Genomic DNA, 20735 nt, shown 5'->3' with positions numbered 1-20735 from the left:
CAAATAAGAAAGTACCCTAAATTTCTTCACACCTCCAGCTCCCCACTTGTTCATATTACTAACTCCCACACACCCTATCCATTGGGCTGGCATGAGTGTTTTAAATGCTGAGCACTGAAGGGTGTCTTAAACCTGTTATTCTCAGCCATCGTGAAAGCAGCAGACACTTCAACAGCTAAGGATCCTTCATCTGCTGTGCCAAGAAGAGGGACAGAAGCTGACACAAACAATGTTCAGAGGCTGCTTCCTGAGAATCACAGCTCAGATGTAATGCCTGCCTGAGACCAGGGGATCTTTGTGGCTCCTTCCTCCTTTAGAGGATGGTTTCCCAGTAGCATATGACCAAGATTTTTTCAGAGGAGATGCAGAGTTGAGCAAGGACAACAAGTTTGTGGGAGGATTTATTGGTCAGTAACCAATCAGCTGGCAAGAAAGGAAAACAATTGTAGGCTGCAAGCTTCTCATTGGAGGACCTTTGAACTTAGAGTGGTTCCTCAAAAAGAAGATTTAGAAAAAATATGATGTGCTATATGTAATGTAAAATGGTGCAAACTCTAGGGGAAACAGTATGGTAGACCCTGGTGTGATTAAAAATAGACTACCAGATAACCTATCAATTCCACTTCTGGGTATATACCCCTCAAAAAAACTAAAAGTGGTACTTGGATAATCATTTCTACATCCATGCCCTTATCTCTCAGCAGCCAAGAGCTGTTTTATGGGTTGAATTATATCACTCCAAAATTCTTACGTGGAAGTTCCCCAGCGTGACTATATTAGGAGTTAGAGCCATTGTATATACTATAGAATTGAGAAATATAAAGCATGGGGTGGTTGAAGGGAGAGGTAAAGATGTTGAAGTGATGGCACAGATCAAGATGCATTGCACAGATAAACTGCTTTGATAAATGGCAAAAAATTAAGACAACTAAGGGGAGGGGGGGTTGGGTGTGGTGGGTGAGAATGTTGGAATGGGTGATGCCCTGTTTTTATAAACTGCTTTGGTGAATGGCAACTTGTTTGTATAACTACTAAAAGATAGTAAAAATATTCAGAAAAGGGTTTGGGAATGTGGCTTAGTGGTAGAGTGCTTGCTTAGCATGCATGAGGCTCTGGGTTCAATTCCTCCATACTACATACACAAAAAATAAATAAGAGAAATAAAAGAAAAAAACATTAAAATTAGTTTAAAATTTTTTGAGTAATTAAGGTTAAATGAGGTCTAAGGGTGTGGACTTAATTCAGTATAACCGGTGTCCTCACAAGAAGAGGAGAATGCTAGGAATGCCCACGTAGAGAATAGGCTATGTGAGGACACTGTCAGAATGCAACTATCTGCACCCCATGGAGAGAAGGAGAAACCAAGGAGAAAGGAGAAACTTACATTGCCATCAGCCTGATCTTGGTTTGATCCAGAACTTTGAGAAAATTGACTTTTGTTGTTTAAAGTCCCCAGTCTGTGGTATATTGTTATGGCAGCCCTCACAAACTAATACAATGTACAGACAGCCCAACTGTCCAAGGACAGATGAGTGGATAAGCAAAATGGGATGTGTGATTACAATGGCACATTCTATAGTATTAAGAAAGAAGGGAATTCTGACATGTGCTACCAACTGGATGAACCCTGCAGACATTATGCTTAGGGAAGTAAACCAGTCACCAAAGGATAAATACTGCCTAATTCTACTTAGACAAGATCTTTTAGAGCAGTAAAAGACATAGAGACAGAAAGTGGAATGGTGGTTGCCAGTGGCTGGCAATGGGGAAGGCTAGGAAGTTATGCTTTAATGGGTACAGAGTCCCTGTTTAAAACAATAAAGAGATAGCAGGATGGCTGGTAGAGATGGTTGCACAACAATGCAAACATATTTAGTGCCATGAAACTGTACATTTACAGATACTTAAATGGGACATTTTATATTGTATATATTTCATAACCTTTTTTAAAGGATGGTATGTAAAAGGGGGTGGGTAGGCCTTTTATTTTACTTCATTTCTTAAAAAAATCATGGTGGTACCAGCAGCCTGACTCAAACTCCTGTAACATGTGCTCTTGTATAGTTTGCAAACTGAAGAGGCCATCATCACCTTTTATCTTCCCACAGAAACAGAGAGGATGTGATGTCAGCTCTGCTGTGTACTGTGGTTGTACTTTGGGCAGGCATCCTGGTTTTCCAAGCCTTGATTTCCTATCTGTAAAAAAAAAGTCAACTACATCCATATCAATGGCATCTGCTGTGAAGGCAGCTGCAGGAATGGTGTGAGGGAAGGTGTGGGAAGCACTGCAGAGCACCCTCATGTAGCAAGGCCACTGCAAAGTGCTGGGCCAGAGGGTAGGGCCAAACTTTCCATTTACCTATCAAAGGCCTCGGGCCAGATGACTTCTGGGAGGAAAAACAAATATGCTCCTCTACTGAGGATGAAAGCAAACAATGTGGTACCAAATGGGTGCTTAGACAGTTTTTGCTCAGGCAATCTAACTAAATAAATGACCTTTATTGAAGAGAAGTACGGGATGGTATTTCAGGTTCAGAGGCTTCTAGACCCCTGTGGGGAGTGAGGTAGAGTGCTGTGTCCCACCCCATGATGTCTAAAAGTATTATCTGTTTGTTCTCATCCATCTCCCTCTGCTACCTTCTCCCTCACCTCTACTCATCCCAATGAGACTGTCACAGGAGATCTAGCATGGCTGGTTTACTCCCCTTTGAGATATTTTAGATAGAATTAGGCTTAAAGAATTGGAGCAAGGAGATGAGTCCAAAAACCACAAAGATCTCCAGGTAGAAGGGAAAACAAATGGCTACAAATAGAGCACAAAACGCAGGAGGAAAGAAACTCTTCAGAACGCCTGTCCTCCAGTAAAGGTGTTCCCCACGCTACATGTTCCATCACCTAAGGACATTGGGCATCACAGGGAACTTGTAAGTCCTCCTGAACACATGATCTAGACACTCACCATAGCTTGAGTCCCTAAAGGGATACCTTTTGACCAAGGAATCCAGGACCAGAGGGTACAGAGATTTACCCAGGATTAATCTTGTCATATGTCCTTCAGTGGATGGTGGGGAGCACCTGACCTTTCCTATCAACACTGAGCCCCAAAGAGCCACTCTAAGAAGGACTATGGACATGCTGGGTTCATGGGCCCTTCCCAGATGTGATAGCCACATGAAGCTAAAATGTTCAAGCAGCCATCAGTGCAGACAGCTGCACTAGGCTGTAGAATATGAGAATGACATTAAACTCTTCTTCATGAAGTTTTCAATCTAATGAGGAAATAGCTAATATGAAAACAACAAATAATGCCAGTTATTATTTTCATAAAATTATGGAAGAAATAAATGGCAAGCCTGGGTGATAAATCCATTTCACAAGCCAGATGCCGGTGGCTCACACCTGTAACCCTAGCTTCTCAGGAGGCTGAGATCTGAGGATTGTGGTTCAAAGCTAGCCCAGGCAGGAAAGTCCTTGAGACTTAGCTTCAATAAACCACTCAGAAAACTGGAAGTGGCACTGTGGCTCAAGTGGTAGAGTGCTAGCCTTGAGCTGAAGAGCTGAGGGACAGTGCCCAGGCCCAAAGTTCAAGCCCCATGACCAATCAAAAAAAATCCATTTCACTATTCAATCATGCCTACCGACCTTTCATGCAGGAATGTACTTTTCTTACTGAGGAGAAATTTTTTAATTAATAAGTTTTATTTATTGTGAAAATACTGTACAGAGGGGTCACAGTTACATGAGCAAGGTAATGAGTACATTTCCTATCAAGCATTGTTGCCTCCTCCTTTGTTGCCCTTTACCATCCCTGCCCTCCCAGCTTTCCCCCTACCCCCCCACCTCCCCTCCACCAAAGTTGTAAAGTTTGTTTTTCGACATAACATCTTGTACATCTCATTGTTGCAATGGGTCCACCTGTATCCCTATTTAAACAATTGGTTTGTTCCCTTCCCCTCCACAAATTACCAACATCAAATACAGTGAAAGCAGGGGCTATACCATGGGGGAGGGACATAAAAGCAACAAAGAAATCATATTATAAATATGTTAGAAACAATTGCAAGAAAGAAAAACAATTTGAGTCCTTATCTTGGGGTTCATTTCGCCTAACGAAATTTTTTAAAGACAGTAATCTCCTGTAGTCAAAATGCTCCCTAAACCTTGATATGACTTCCATTCCCAGTGAAACTGCTGCCCTTAGCCAATGCTTTTCTAGGTTTATAGCCAAAGCTCAATGTATGGATGCCTCAAACCTGCAAGAAAACTGAGCAAGAGCTAAAGCATCCTCTAAAGACCTACATCTACCCCTGCTCCTCCAACTCTCCCACCTGGGGAAGAAAGACACTGGAGAGAAGTCTGCGAAACCTAGGTGTGGTTTTTCTAAAAGCTAAATTTTCTTTTATACAATAGAGAATATGCTTCTTGTTTTAGAAGATACTCATTTTCTCTTCCCTAAAATTACCCAGGTCCCACTTTAGTTGGTTTGGGTTGGAGAACACCCACACAGGCTGGATGGTTAAAAACTATTTTAGGGTGCATTTGTTTGCAGATCACTGGTTACAGAGTAGAGATAGTTCACACTTAGTTTCTGTTAAGAGATTGAGCAACCCTCTCCTGTCCCTTTATGTCTTCCAGAACTATAGGTAGATTCCCTATGGTGATATGAAGCAAATAAGAAATCTGCTCAAAATTAGAGACACAATTGTGTCCCAAGCTTATAGTGACTACTTTTATCACATGAATATTTATGTTCATGCAACATAAACTCCTTGCACCCAAAACCTCACATACACACTCCTACAAACACACAACACCCTGCCTTTTTTCTCCAATTCACCTGCTCCTTGCACCCATCCCATGTAATTGTTTCAAGCCCCAATTTTCATCTAATTATTGAGCCAGTTCTGATTACCTTATACAGAAAGGCCCTTCTCCTAATTTTTCTCTTAGCATTTTGTCTCCTTCCTTGGTACCTGATACAATGTTGTTTATGGGTTCTTTCTAGTGCCACAAGGGCTGGAACCTTACTTTGTTGTTCATGGTGTATTTGAGTACACTGCATGGAACTGGACCAATCACTAAAAAGATGGTCATTACATATTAATTTTGTATATGTGTGTGGGGGTGGGAAAGACCTATTATCTGATGCCCTGAGTGGAATGGGGTGGGGGCGGCATGTGAATCTCTAATTTCAACCATCTCTGGTGCCCTAGTTGAGAATTTAAATTGCTTGAAAATCACCAGGGAGTTTTGGGTTATGTATATTCCCAGTCAGGGATCAAAAAGATTCTGCTTCTGTGGTCTGGGGAAGGTCATCTTGCTGCAAGAAGTTCAAGCTGTACAATTGGGAAATATTGCCCTACTTTCTGAGCCCCTGATGGATTCTAAATGCTGTCTTGATTGTCTATGTAGTTCTACCTGCCCCAGGGACAATAATTTTTTTTCCTCCTGCCACTCTTACTGTCTTCTTGCCCTGGTCTCCCCTAGAGAATTGAATCTCCAACCAAGAAATGTAAAGTATGAAATGCTTGGATTCAAGCTGTTGCTGGACTCTGGATGTTCATGCCAATCAATCAATCAATCAATCAATCAATGAGACTGCTTCCAAAGTTGATAGATGTAAGAGAAAGCCATATTCATCCTTCCCTTAGAAAACTGGGCTTTTGGCTAATCCTTCATAGATAGCATGCTTATACACCAGCATGCTTTACAGCAACACACCCCAGGCTGGTACCTCACAGCTTTCCTCAGTGCAGGATCTCAGCCCTCACTTCCAGTTCTTAGCAACAGAGAAATTCAATGTCAGATCACCAGCTATTCATACTAAGGGGCTCACTGTTGACTAAAGGATCAAAGCCCTGTCTGGACCTTTAAAACAAAGACAGCTACAACACAGCATAACGCAAACTCCATTTCTTTTCAGCCAAAACATTTCAGCCTGGAAAAACAGAGTCCTGAATTTCATTTCATTTCCATGATATTTGATAAAGAATAATAGAGTTTTATAATTTCATCTTTTAAATCAAGACTTTTTGCTTTTCTCGATGCAGCATTGATTTACTTCTAAAAATAGACTGTTTTTCGACATAATGTCTTGTACATCTCATTGTTTACAATTTAGGCAGGAGTGGGAGGGGTGAGGGGAGGGGGTTGTAGTTGAGGAGATGAGAGGGACAGGATGGTAGGGGAAAAACAAAGGAGAAGGCAACAATGCTGGATAAGAAGTGTACTCATTACCTTGCTCGTGTAACTGTAACCCCTCTGTACAGTATTTTCACAATAAAAAGTTTAATAAAAAAATTGACTGTGCCTCATTTGCAACTCATAGAATGAACTTCAATGGTTTCTCACTGGAGTTACTAGTCCTTAACTATGGAGAAGCACACACACACACACACACACACACACACATATGTATGTATATATATATATATATATATATATATATATATATATATATATACTTATATATGTATATATTAACACATATATATATATATATATATATTCCCAAATTATATCTCATGGGCTAAGTTACACAAAACTATTCGCTCTGTGTTACTCATATGGTTACTTCTTTGCAGGTATTTTAGCTCCATATTCTTTTCACTGTAAAAAATACTCAGCTTGAAAACTAAATTCAGTAAGACGTGAGCTGAGTAGAGGCCAATTGAGCTCTGGCTCATTCTGGGTCACTGGGTAAGCCAGATAACTCTACTGGCCCATAGATTCCCTATTATTTCTAATGACCTCAATTTAACATCTTTGATAACTAAATTTCAATGAATGGTTGAAGTCAATAGCTAATACAATTAAAATTATATGCCATATGAAATATACTAATGTTCTTATGTCCTAAAAGATGTCGTCACTGGACAGTAATATTTTGTTAGAATACACAATCCAGCTTTTTTTTTTTTACTGCCTTAAAACTTGACTTTTATATCCTTAAGAAATCCAAGAGTATCCTAGAAATGGTAAAGCCTGTCAATGCTAGAAAAGCCTGGGTCTTGAACATTAAGTCTAGAAGTTATATGTTTCCCCACAAATCTCTGGAAATTGGAGCGGAAATACTCTCTCTTCTTTGGTAACCCATGTTCCTCATCCCTGTACCAAATCTGGAGCTAGGTATATATTTGCTTCTCAATAAAAAATTATCATTAGAAAAAAAATCAAACTGTCACACACTTCCTGGGGTGAGGAGTGGTCTTGGGATAGCAATAATACATTTTTTTAAGTAGCAGGGGTCAAGGGAGTGGAATATATATGTGAATGTTATCAACTTCCTATTTCTCTAAGTGAGAGCATGTGATAAACATCTCTCTCCATAATTTCATGACAAAATGGATTCTTAAGAACAATCTCTAAAGAGTTGTTCCTAGACTTTAGCCTCATGAAAAATTCACTATGTTCACTGTTTTTATGTTCTGTTACAAAACAATGAAAGCTACAGCAGAAGCTGACACCTGAGAGCTGCTGAACTAGACACTATCCCATGTAGTCTTCCATTCGAGAGTAAGAAAATGGTAAAGAGGAGAAAATAAAAGAGCAAGCGACACCCAAAGGGGTCAGGGTGCCATGCATGCCTCAAGAGAGAGCCAATAGAATAGTTGCAGTAAAGTAGGGAAGAAGGGAAAGACTGGCAAACAAAAGACAAACACAGATGGGTTGGCTATGGCAAGTCTTACCATGACTTCTCTACTCAGCCCAGCATGCCTGATGTTTCTCCAATTTAATTTTTGGACAGGGAAGAACAAAGATAGTAGCTGGCATGACTTCCACCTTTTCTGCCAAGACCACTCTAAGGATATCCTTCAGGGTGAGTACTATAGACCTGGTTGCCCTGGAAACAAACAGCCAGGCTTGATGGTTGCCTCTGAAAGATCTGGCAAGATCAATCAGGCCTAGAAACAGCTCAGAGTTGCTTTGCTGCCCTGTTCATTTATCTGGGATTGAGAACTAGGGCTCCCACCATGACTGTGTTGGCTACAGGATGTCCTTCTTGACACTGACAACAAAAGGTGGCTAAAATTAAATGAATCACAGGACACTGTTCCAGCTGAGGAAAGAACCTTGGTAGGGGAGCAAGGTCATTTTATCTCAACTCTGAAAACCATACCAGAAAGATGTTAAATGACATCCTGCAGTGGTCCAGCAGAGAGGAAAATTACCTTGGAGATTATGCTTCTGAGACCCATCTTCTGCAAACAATACTCCCAGGTTCAAAGTGGGAAGTATGGTCCAAGTCTAGCCAATCAACTTATTCCAGCCCTGAGGTCACAGTAATTAGTTCAAGAATGGAAAAAATGCTTCAAACCAGATAAATAAGTTAAATACAGAACATTAATTTTAGAAATAGAAAAGGAACTGACTTTAATTACACTAATCTAGATGTTGCTATGAAAGGATTTTTACATCAAACTGAGTTCTAATTCAGCTGGCCAGATACGAACATTATTTGAATAAGCCTGGCTTAGGCAAGTAAGATTTTTAAAAGTAGAGTTTCTTCTGGCTGGTGGCAGAAAGCTTCAACATAATTCAAAGCCCCAGAAGGATTTAGAGTGCTGTTGCTAGCTAAAAGACAAGAAAGGGTCACATGCACAGAAATGTGGCAATCTCTGGAAGCTGAGTTACCCTCAACTGACAGCCAGTGAGGAAGATCAGGGACCAAAGTCCTATAACGGCCAGGAACTAAATTATTGAAGCAACCATCTGAATGAGCTGGGATATGGACCCACTCCAGAACCTCAAGATAAGAACCCAGTCCAACCAGTTCCTTTAGCTCAGTTTTTGTGACCCTGAGCAGAGAACCCAGTTCAGTTCACTCAGATATCTAACCTATATAACTTTGATCTAAGAAATAAGTATTTGAAACTGCTACTCTTTTTGTAATTTGTTGCACAATAATAGAAAAGGCATATACACTGGAATGGCTGAATATCACTAGAGAGGGGCTGGCCACAGAAAAAGACAATATGAGAACAAAGATCCAAGAGATGGATCTCCATAATGAATCTTTAATCCCTGAAATCTAAGCCACAAGCTCAGTCCCTTTTTGCTTTAGTTGTTTTTCAGGTGGGTTTCTTGTTGCCCAGTGATAGCTTCAGGCAATAATGTTCCTATGTATAGCCTCTGCCTTTTCATGTAGAAATTATAGGCATGTGCCACTGTACCTAGTTTATTGATCGGATTAGGAGGACCTCACTGACTCTTTGCCTGAGCTGACCTTAACCATAATCCTCCCTCTCTTCACCTTCCAAGTAGTGTCTGGAATTAGAAGTGTGAGACATTATGCCACCTGGACAATCTGGGAGTGGAGAGGAGGTGCTGGCAACATCCCTGAGCTCTAACTCAAAGCCAGCACTCTACCACTTGGGCCACAGTTCCAGCTAACTGGTGGCTAACTGGAGATAACAGTCTCACCAACTTTCCTTCCCAGGCTGGCTTTGAACTGTGAGCTTCAGGTCTTAGCCTCCTGAGTAACTAGGATTAGAGGTATGAGCCACCAGTACCTGGCTGAACATTTTTCCCCTTTAACTCGTGAGAATGTGTAGGCAAAAGACAACTGACCCTACATGCCAAGTCTGGGATCACTAAATGAGAGTATGTTCATTGTTCTATTTCAAGATTTAGCATCTGCTTCTTTGTGTTTACATAGCTCTCCTGGACAAAAAACTATGACAATATTTTTTCCTTCAAATTTATATACTAACTCTGTAAGCCTGGAGAAGATAAACTATAGAGTCTACAATCATGAAACAATATCACCATCCACAAGCCTCATAGGTGAGATAAATAGGAGATCCATATACAGGACACATATAAAAGTTTCTTTAAGGGCTAAGCACCTTATTGCTGACCTTACTGCTAAGGATCATGGAATTCTAGGCAAAAAGTGAAAACAAATGCACTCAACTGGTACTTGCTTTATCCAAAAGTTAAAGCTTCATAGTACATATAGAATAAGAAAATGAACACAGAGATCATGGGCACTTTTTGAAGTAATCCTTTTCATTTGAAGGGTAATTACATAAGAGTTGGGCTAAGCAAATAAAATGGCAGAATCAAGAAGAAAGCCTAAATGGACTGAGAGCTTACTTCAGATCTCAATTACTCCTTCACTTATGATATGTAGTATACCCAGAAGATTAATAAATAACAGCTTGGTGCATATGTAATTGTTATAGCACTATTTACTGCTCACTTCCTCAAGGAGCCATTTAGATGGCTGGATATAAGCAGGCCTTAATCCTGAGAAATTCTGGAACAATTTGTCCCATCCTTTCTCTGATGAGAACCTATGACTAAACTCTGCAGATATTGGGAAAATAAAAAGAGACTAAGATCGATGAGTATTAACATTGGAAAGACTCCTAGAGTAACTTAATTCAAAACCTCTTTCCCCAGGAATTGATTCAAAGTCTTAAGAGTTGATTCTAAGTCAAGGAGTTGGAAAAAATAATGGTTTGACCACCTAATAGGATATTTTCATAAGGAAGAAGGGATCCATTTGTTTTCTTTATATTTCTGTCATTTTTCTTAATTGTAAATGAAGTCAAGAATGGGATCTTCAGTGATACAGAGTTAAAAACATCTTTCAAGCACTTTTCAGCTGTGTTCAGTTATTACCAATTATATACACATAGAAGATTAGCTAACACCAAAGATCAAGGTGGATGAGAAATGGAGAGACTTCCAGCCTAGAATATTTTCCAATCAAGATTCAGGAGACTCAACAAATAAACCCTCTAGATGTCTTCTAGAGACAGAACACAGCAGTACAAAGATGAATGGTAACGTGGGTGATTTAATCAGATTTTTTGAAATAAACTCCAAAAGTATAATCACTATGATACCAAAAACAAACAAACAAACAAACAAAACCCATAAAATAGAGACAAGCATTCTCCAGGTACCCAAGGTTGAGACCTGGAACCTCTAGGTTGGCAGAAGAAAACATATTTGCAGTAGTTAAATAGATACTAATATTAGAAACAAGAAGTGGGTGAGCTTTTCAATTCACTAGGCAAGTATAGACCATACACACACGCGCGCGCACACACACACACACACACACACACACACACACACAAAGACAATAGAAATGTGTCATATATGTGACACATAATATATGTCGCCATAACATAAGAACCATAGATCTCACTTATGTTATTAGCACAATTGTTATTGTTGATATACATTAAAAGGTGCCTGTCAATTACTGTTGTTCTGGCTTCTCATGTGGCTAAAGAAATACTTTTTTAGTGTAGACCTGTAAATTGGTATGAAAGAAAGAATGCAGATATGATACTGGTAGGTTTTGTTTAGAGAACCATTAGGCTACATTGATGGAAGAGTTGGTAAATGAAAAAAAAGGAGGAGCAAACAACAAAAAGAGAGCAATCATAAAAAGATCTATCTTACACATCTATTTAAAGATGGAATACTAAAAAGCTAGCTGTACAAAGAGGCAATAAATAGCTTGTAATAAAAACTTATACTAATAATCCTAATGGTCAACTAGAAATTGATTAAAGCAAGACACTAAATCTCACATGATACTGAAAAAGTCAAACAAGTCACAAGATTTCATATGGCGTATGAATAGAATATTTTTTTATAAAGGTGTTAGTCACACATCTTCCAAGGAGCTATTTTGTTGTATACCTATGTACTGTACATGTATTTTGTTCTACATTCATTAAGAATTATAAAACAAGTCAGGTACCAGTGGGACTCACACCTGTAATCCCAGATACCCAGGAAGATAAGATTCAGAGGACTGAAATTAGAAATCCATCCAGAGAGAAAAAGCCTTGAGACTCCATCTCCAAAATAACCAGCAAAAAAACCAGGTTGAAGGTGTGGCTCAAGTTGTACAGCACCAGCCACAAGCAACTAAGCTTGAGGCCCTGAGTTCAAACCCCAATGCCAATAAAAAACAAACAAGAATATGAAGATAATATTTTCCATTTATGTTCCATAGGACTGTTAACTAAAGAAATATTGTAGGTGGTTCTTTCCTAAAACTTTGTTGTGGTCAGGAAGACCAAGGAATACTGCAAAAGGTACATTTCTAGATCTCCACTTTGCTGGATGTTTCTATCAATGAGTATGACCACATCAAACCTCCTTGCAAGGCCTCTACCCTATTTAAGATGCCCTCTTTAAGCTTCTCTTAAGTTCTCACCATTCAGTGAAAAGAATGTGTCTTCACATACAGTTTAGCCTTCCAGATGAAAAAAACCACTTTGTGCATAGGGTCATGATGCTTAACTTGTCTAGATCAGCAACACCACTTTGGCCTGGACCCACACGTATACATCCTGGTGCACATCTCCATTCAGTGTTCTTGAGCCCACAGACTGCGCAAGCAGTGAGGCTGCTTATTTACTGTCATTTGCAAAAACAGTACAGCAATGAGGTTTTCACAGTGCAAATAGAGAATGCTCAAGTAATCTGATCATGATCAAGCATTCTCATGGGTTTCCAGCTCAAAAGTCAGATTTTCTCCACAGCACTTGAAAGCTATCATGAGTTGACTCTTATAATCACCTCATTTTTCTAGTCACTTGTGTCAAAACAAATGTCTGCTTCTTTACAACTGGCATTTTGTGTGTTCCCAAAGGCAGAGACAGCTGCATTCACTGATTTGGATGCTTGTTTCTTTTCAACTTCTCACTCTTTCTAAACCGAGTGAGATAGTAGAACATGAATGTTGCTTCTATGTACACAGACAAAAATAACAGTGTTCTGTGTCTTATCTTCAGAAATGTCCACAACGTTCGCTGTTTAACTTGGCTTAACTAGGCAGCTGCTTTGGTTATTTGGTTTTGCTGAATTCTGCCAGAAATAAGTAAATAAATAGAAGATGAAAAATAAATAAATAAAAGATGGAAGAGAAAGACAGAAGCACAGACAAAGATAGAGAAAGGGAGAGAGGGAGAAAGAAAGAAAGAAAAACAGATAAATGGAGAGAAAGAAACAAACAAAGAAACAAAGAAACAAAGAAAGAAAGAGAAGGAAACAAGGAAGGAAGAGCAAAAGAAAATCACCTAGATTTAAAAGCTTTTTATAAAGGTAGGTGACTGAGGGCAGAGGAAGAATGTGTATTCAAAATGCCAAATAAACAGCTTTTGCCAAGCTGTCTGTTTCTGTTCTAAGCATCTGAGGATCAAGGCCACTCATTTAGTTATGTGCCATGATCTTAATCAGATAATACTACATACCCATCCTTTTCTGTAATTTAATGAGGAGAAGAAAAACCAGAGTATTCTAAACCAATGTCTTAAACCAGAGCATTCATTGTATTACATTGATTTGCAACCTTAGAATGCAATTATATATTTCAAAAGAATTCCAGAACAAGCTAACTAATGTTTGGTTTAAGAAATATGACTTCATATCTCAAGGTATATGAAGATCATATTACAAATATCAAATTATATTATGTTCAGTGAATAAACTGTAAGCATGAGTATACTTGAGACTGCAAAAGCTAGTGGGAAAACAGAGAGATGTAGATAAAATAAGTCAAAAGAGAAAAATATAAAATGTTAACTACCACAACCATGGTTATACAATCTTAAAATCATGTAATGAAATGACTATTGAACTTGGATTAGGTCCAAGACTTAGTGACCTTTCTCGAAAATAATATTTTAAATATATTTGTACAAGAGCAAGGAACAATATTAGCAATTAAACAATAGTGAAAAGTTCACCTTAAGACCAAAAATACTTAAGAGTTTTAATCAAAAGGAATTTGTAGCATTTCAAAAGCATATTAAATTCCATGATGGGATGATTCATATTCATATAAAGAGCAATAATTGCACCTACCTCATTCAAGTCTTGCTGAGTTTCAAAAGCATCCTTTGGCCAAATGGAATCTCTCTGGTCTAGTCTATAAAACATAAAGGAAAAAAAAATTAAAGAAACTTTTTAAAGGAAACCTTTCAAGAATGTACATTTGAAGCTGGTAGTGACAGATCTGGTCAGGTTTCTGTTTAAAAAAAAAAACCCTTAGTAATATCCCACTCACCAGAGAATAAAATTCAGACACCTTACAATGTCCGGGGACACATTACCGTGTTTGATCTCCTTCCCAACCTGACCTCACTTCCCACCACTCTCATTCCTGTTCCCACACTCCAGTCACCTTAGCCTTCCCTCCTCTGAACATACCATACTTTCTTTCTGCTCAAACCTTTGAATTTGTGTCCCTGACCCCACACGGCTCTTCCCAGATCTCCTGTCATTGCAAGCACATCAGCTTAGCTCATATGTCACCTCCCCAAGGAGGCCTTCCTGACCTCTGCAACTAGAAGTAGCCTGCCTGTCACTCTCCAACACACTGTCTACATTTTCTTCCTAGCACTTCTCACAATCTGAAATTATGTCTGTTTATTACAGTTCCACTCAAAATTGTCTACCCTATTATCTACACTGGCAAATCCTCAATAACTATAGCACAAGTTCAACAAGGTTTTGAGTGAATCAATGTGATTGAATATAACTGTTACAGAAAGATAACCTTTCTGTAACAATAGACCACTGAAGCCAGCTCATCTCTTACTTTACACAACAAATGTCTTATCACTGCACAGTTACCTATTGAAACTGGATTTTACAACAACTAATTTCCCAGTTGAAGACAAAGGACTTTAAAAAAAAGACATATCACTTTAGTCAACTCTTGGCAGATGCTTAAGTCCAAACCATGATTTGTCGAACATGATGATCCAGTGGCACTGCTATAGAATTCAAAGTTGTCTGCAGCAATTTGCATGATGTTATGTAATAAACATACTAAATTACAAAAGGCCAGTTGTCTTAATGAATAAGAAAATTAATCATTAAGTTGTTTATTAAAAAGATATTGGATGGGCTGGGAAGTTGGCTCAGTGGTAGAGCACTTGCCTTGCATGCCTGAGGCCCTGGGATCGATTCCTCAGCACCACATAAGCAAAAGGAAAAAAAAAGCCAGAAGTGGCACTGTGTTCAAGTGGTAGATGCTAGCCTTGAGCTGAAGAGCTGAGGGACAGCACCCAGGCCCAGAGTTCAGGCCCCACGACCGGACCCCCCCCCCAAAAAAAACAAATAAAAAGATATTGGAGAATATTTTTTCATAATTTTTATTCTTGAACCTTGAAGATACATATATTATTTTCTCTGAATGAAGAAAAGGATTAATGATTTCTACCTGCCATTCTGCATTTAGAATTGTACACTTAAAAATGCAATATGCCCAACTTCTTCAAAACCTTCTAAAGAATGAAAATTCCTTCAAGCCATGGCCTCTGCTAACTATGCAAATAATTGCTTCTAATGCAAAACACAAGAAAATTGAGAGGTGATCCTTATATAGCACCCTGCACAAGAATCAACTCCAAATAGATCAAAGACCTCAGAGTCAAAGCAGACACTCTGAAAAGATTACAGGATGGAAGAGGAGAAACCCTTGGTCTCCTTGGCACAGGCCGAAATTTTCTCAATAGAGACCCAGAAACACAACAAATCAAAGAAAGGCAAAGGGGATTACGTGAAATTGCAGAGCTTCTGCATGGCAAAGGACATAGCTACAAGATCAATAAAAAGCCCACAGATTGGGAGATTTTCACTAGCCATACAATGGACAAGTGTCTCATAACTAAAATATACTTGGAACTCAAAAATTAAATCCCCCAACAACAAATCCTCAAAGAAACAACTGCCCAATAAATAAGTGGGCGAAAGACTTAAAGAGAAACTTCTCTGAAGAGGAAAGAAGGATGGCCAATAGACACATGAAGAAATGCTCAACCTCTCTAGCCATAAAAGAAATGCAAATCAAAACAACATTGAGATGCCACCTCACCCCTGTTAGAATGGCTAGAATCAAGAACTCTACTAACAAGAGATGCTGGAGGGGATGTGGACAGAAGGGAACCCTATTGCATTGTTGGTGGGAGTGTAAACTTGTTCAACCACTTTGGAAAGTAGTATGGAGGTTTCTAAAAAGACTCCACATAGAGCTCCCCTATGACCCAGTAATCCCACTTCTGGGTATTTACCCAAATGATCACAAACAAGACCACACTAAAGCTACCAGCACGACTATGTTTATTGCAGCATTATTTACCATAGCTAAGATATGGAACCAACCCAGATGCCCCTCAGTAGATGAATGGATCAAGAAAATGTGGTATATATACACAATGGAATTCTATGCCTCTGTCAGAAAGAATGGCATTGCCCTATTTCTTAGGAAATGGAAAGACTTGGAAAAAAATTATATTAAGTGAAGTAAGCCAGGCCCAAAGAAACATGGTTTCCCTTATTTGCAATAACTAGTATATGTCTGAGACAAGCAGAAACAGTCAGATAAGTTGATGGTAGGCAAAATGAACCCCACGATATGTATTCAAATGGTTTTTCTTTCTTGCAATTGTTTCTAACATATTTATAAGATATTTCTTTGTTGCTTTGTATGTCCCTCCCCCAGGGTATAACCCCTGCTTTCAGTGTATTTGCTGTTGGTATAATTTGTGGAGGGGAAGGTGGACCCATTGCAACAAGACGTTATGACGAAAAATGAACTTTACAACTTTGGTGGGCGGGGAGGAAGATTGGGTGGGGAGCGGAGGAAAGGATGGGAAGGGATGGGAAGGAGAAACAAAGGAGGAGGCTACAATGCTTGATAAGAAATGTACTCATTATCTTGTCCATGTAATTGTAACCCCTCTGTATGGTATTTTCACAAGATAAAAAAGAAAGAAAGAAAATTGAGAGGGTGAGAGTAAAGCCTTTCACTTCTAAACAAACCAGAATTTCCTTCTGGAGTGTGACAAGGGACAACTGAGGCACGAGTCACCCAGAGAAAAGAGGAAGTGAGCTATAAAACTTCTAACTCCACCCCTCTTATGTTCATCAGTCTGCTCAGCCACTGACCTGGTGATTTCAGAGCGTTACAAAATATGAAATAGCTCTTGTCCACAAAATAAGCAAAAGGTCTCTTGGGGATTTGCTACGCATTACATCCAAAAGTTAGCATGGTTCTTAATTTCTTTGTCACCCACAGTGATTCTCAAACTACATTTCCATAGAATTATGGTAGCACCTGGAGATGGAAATATGGTACTTTTAGTTTGTTTTGTTTGTAGATGTAACAGGGCTTGAATTCATAGTCCTGTATAATATAAATGTTTCTAACGCTTTGGTCTTAGCTCCCTGTTAGTAAGTGGACACAGATAGTAAAACAAATAAACAAATGGAAAATACTAATAGAAGGATACAGAAATAAACTTTGCTTAAAAAAAAAACAGTATATAGGGTTGGAAATGTGGCTTAGTGGTAGAGTGTTTGCCTAGCATGCATGAAGCTCTGGTTTCAATTCCTCAATATCACATAAACAGAAAAAGTCGGAAGTGGCTCTGTGGCTTAAGTGGTAGACTACGAGCCTTGAGCAAAAGAAGCTCAGGGACAGTGCCTATGCCCCGAATTCAAGCCCTGGGGCTAGTACCAAAAAGATTAGTATATATTATAAAGATGCAGAAAACAGTCTATTTGTAATGAGTATATAATCTCACAGAAGAAAAGAATACTATTAACTAATAGATAAACCACCAGAACAAATTGAGAACTAGTCTAAAACACCAAAGATATTTTAATTTGTTAACTATATGAATAGTTAAAAAGTACTTGGTACTGTGTTGGGGAGATAATGATCAAAAGAATCTATGCCATAGGAAAGTGAATTTTTAATATGTTTTTATTGTAAAAATACGGTACAGAGGGTTACAGTTACATGAGCAAGGTAATGAGTACATTTCTTATAAAGCATTGTTGCCTCCTCCTTTGTTTTTCCTCTACCATCCCTTCCCTTCCCTCCCCCTCCTCCACCTATATTGTAAAGTTCATTTTCTTTTTTAATTGTGAAAATACCATATAGAGGGGTTACAATTACATGGGCAAGATAATGAGTAAATTTCTTATCAAGCATTGTTGCCTCCTCCTTTGTTTCCCCTTCCCATCATTTTCAACGTAGTGTCTTGTGCATCTCATTGTTACAATGGGTCAACCTGTATCTCTATTTAAGCATTTTGTTTTTTTTCCCTTCCCCTCCTCAAATTAGAGAAGTTTATATACAAGATGCAGGGCCCTGACATCAAATACAGTGAAACCAGGGGTTACGCTGTGGGGGAGGAACATACTAAAGAAACAAAAAAAATCCCATGCTACATTATAAATATGTTAGAAACAATAGCAAGAAAGAAAAAAAAACACTTTTGTCCCTATCTTTGGGTTCATTTCCTTTAACATCATCTTATCTAGTCATATGTATAGAGATTTTGACCTTTTCTGCTTGTCCCACACATATATTAGTTATTTCAAATAAGGGAAACCATGGGACCTATGTTTCTTTTTTTTATTTTAATATTTATTTTTTGTGAACATACTGTACAGAGAGGTTACAATTACATGGGCAAGATAATGAGTACATTTCTTATCAAGCATTTCAGCCTTCTCCTTTGTTTACCCTTCACATCCCTTCCCAGCCTCCCCCCTCCCCCCCAATCCCAATCCCAATCATTCTCCTTCCCCCCTCTTCCTCCCCCCCCCACCCCCCGCACCGACGTTGTAAAGCTCATTTTGGACATGACAACTTGTACTTCTCATTGTTGCAACAGGTCCATCTGTATCCTTAAACAACTGGTTTTTCCCCATCTCCTCCACAAGTTATACTGACATCAAATATAGTGAAAGCAGGGGTTATACTGTGGGGGAGGGACATACAAAGCAACAAAGAGATAATCTTATAAATGCGTTAGAAACACATGCATGAAAGAAAAAAACCTTAAAATACACATCTAAGGGTTCATTTTCCTGACATCACATTATCTGATCTTTTCCGCTTGACTCATACATATACTAGATATTACAAATAAGAGAAACATGGGACCTACATTTCTTTGGGCCTGGCTTACTTCACTTAATATAATTTTTTCCAAGTTTTTCCATTTCCTAACAAATGGGGCAATGTCATTCTTTCTGATGGAGGCATAGAATTCCATTGTGTATATATACCACATTTTCTTGATCCATTCATCTACTGAGGGGCATCTGGGTTGGTTCCATATCTTAGCTATGGTAAATAATGCTGCAATAAACATAGTTGTGCTGGTAGCTTTAGTGTGGTCTTGTTTGTAAACATTTGGGTAAATGCCCAAAAGTGGGATTGCTGGGTCATAGGGGAGTTCTATGTGAAGTCTTTTGAGGAACCTCCATACTGCTTTCCAAAGTGGTTGAACAAGTTTACATTCCCACCAACAATGAAGTAAAGTTCCTTTCTGTCCACAGCCCCTCCAGCATCTGTTGTTGTTAGAGTTCTTGATTTTTGCTGTTCTAACTGGAGTGAGGTGATATCTCAATGTTGTTTTGATTTGCATTTCTTTTATGGCTAGGGATGTTGAACATTTCTTCATGTGTCTATTGGCCATCCTTCTTTCTTCTTCAGAGAAGTTTCTCTTTAAGTCTTTCGCCCACTTATTTATTGGGCAGTTGTTTCTTTGAGGATTTGTTGTTGGGGGGTTTGTTGTTGTTGAGTTCCAAGTATATTTTAGATATGAGACCCTTGTCCGTTGTATGGCTAGTTAAGATCTTCTCCCAATCGGTGGGCTTTCTATTGATCTTGCTAGCTATGTCATTTGCCCTGCAGAAGCTCTGCAACTTTATGCAATCCCATTTGTCCAACCTTTCTTTGATTTGTTGTGCTTCCGGGTCTCTATTCAGAAAATTTCGGCCTGAGCCAAGGAGACCTAGGGTTTCTCCTATTCCATCCTGTAATGTTTACAGAGTGTCTGCTTTGAGTTCAAGGTCTTTGATCCATTTGGAGTTGATTCTGGTGCAGGGTGATATATAAGGATCTAGCTTAAGTTTTCTACATGTAGTTAACCAATTTTGCCAGCACCATTTACTGAAGAGGTTGTCTTTCTTCCATTCTATTGTTTTAGCTCCCTTATTGAAGATTAGATGGCTATAGGTCTGTAGGTTCATTTCTGGGTTTTCAATTCTATTCCATTGGTCCTGAGGTCTGTTCTTATGCCAATACCAAGCTGTTTTGATTACTATGGCTTTATAGTAGAGTTTGAAGTTTGGTATTGATATTCCTCCAGCAGTGTTCTTTCCATTGAGGAGCGTTTTTGCTATTCGGGGTCTTTTATTGTTCCATATGAATTTTTGGATTGCCTCTTTATTTCCTTGAAGAATGAGGTTGGAATTTTGATAGGTATTGCGTTGAATTTGTAGATAGCCTGGGGAAGAATTGCCATTTTCACGATGTTAATCTTTCCAATCCAGAAGCATGGGAGGTTTTGCCATTTTTTAAGTTCTGTGTTGATTTCCTTTTTCAAGATTTTAAAGTTTTCATCATAGAGGTCCTTCACTTCTTTAGTTAATTCCTAGGTATTTTATTTTTTGTGGGGCTATTACAAATGGAGTTGCTTTCGTAATTTCAGCCACACTTTTCTCATTGTTGGCATACAGAAAAGCCATTGATTTTTGGGGGTTAACTTTATAACCTGCTACTTTGCCAAAGTTTTGAATCAGCTTGAGTAATTTGGGAGTGGAGTCTATGGGATTCTTTAAATACAAGATCATGTCATCTGCAAAGAGGGAGAGTTTTATTTCTTCTTTCCCTATTTGGATCCCCTTTATGTCTGCATCTTGTTTTATTGCTGTAGCTAGGCATTCTA

At 38.8% G+C, this 20735-nt stretch overlaps 1 protein-coding gene across 6 annotated transcripts in view; it reads right to left on the bottom strand.

Moving 5' to 3' along the window:
- Fam13c (family with sequence similarity 13 member C) overlaps positions 1–20735 on the bottom strand; it is a 105498-nt gene that overhangs the window by 32120 nt on the left and 52643 nt on the right. For all 6 annotated transcript variants that reach the window (XM_070021062.1, XM_070021057.1, XM_070021058.1 and 3 more), the window contains one exon: positions 13843–13906. In XM_070021062.1, coding sequence (XP_069877163.1) covers positions 13843–13906 — 64 coding nt within the window. The remainder of the gene's footprint in view (positions 1–13842; positions 13907–20735) is intronic.

Source organism: Dipodomys merriami, unplaced genomic scaffold (genome assembly GCF_024711535.1).
Source record: "Dipodomys merriami isolate MVZ:Mamm:240054 unplaced genomic scaffold, mDipMer1.0.p SCAF_14, whole genome shotgun sequence".
In the NCBI taxonomy this organism is placed as follows: domain Eukaryota; kingdom Metazoa; phylum Chordata; class Mammalia; order Rodentia; family Heteromyidae; genus Dipodomys; species Dipodomys merriami.
Note: the sequence above shows the minus strand (reverse complement) of the source record. Positions and strands in the feature narration are given on the sequence as shown.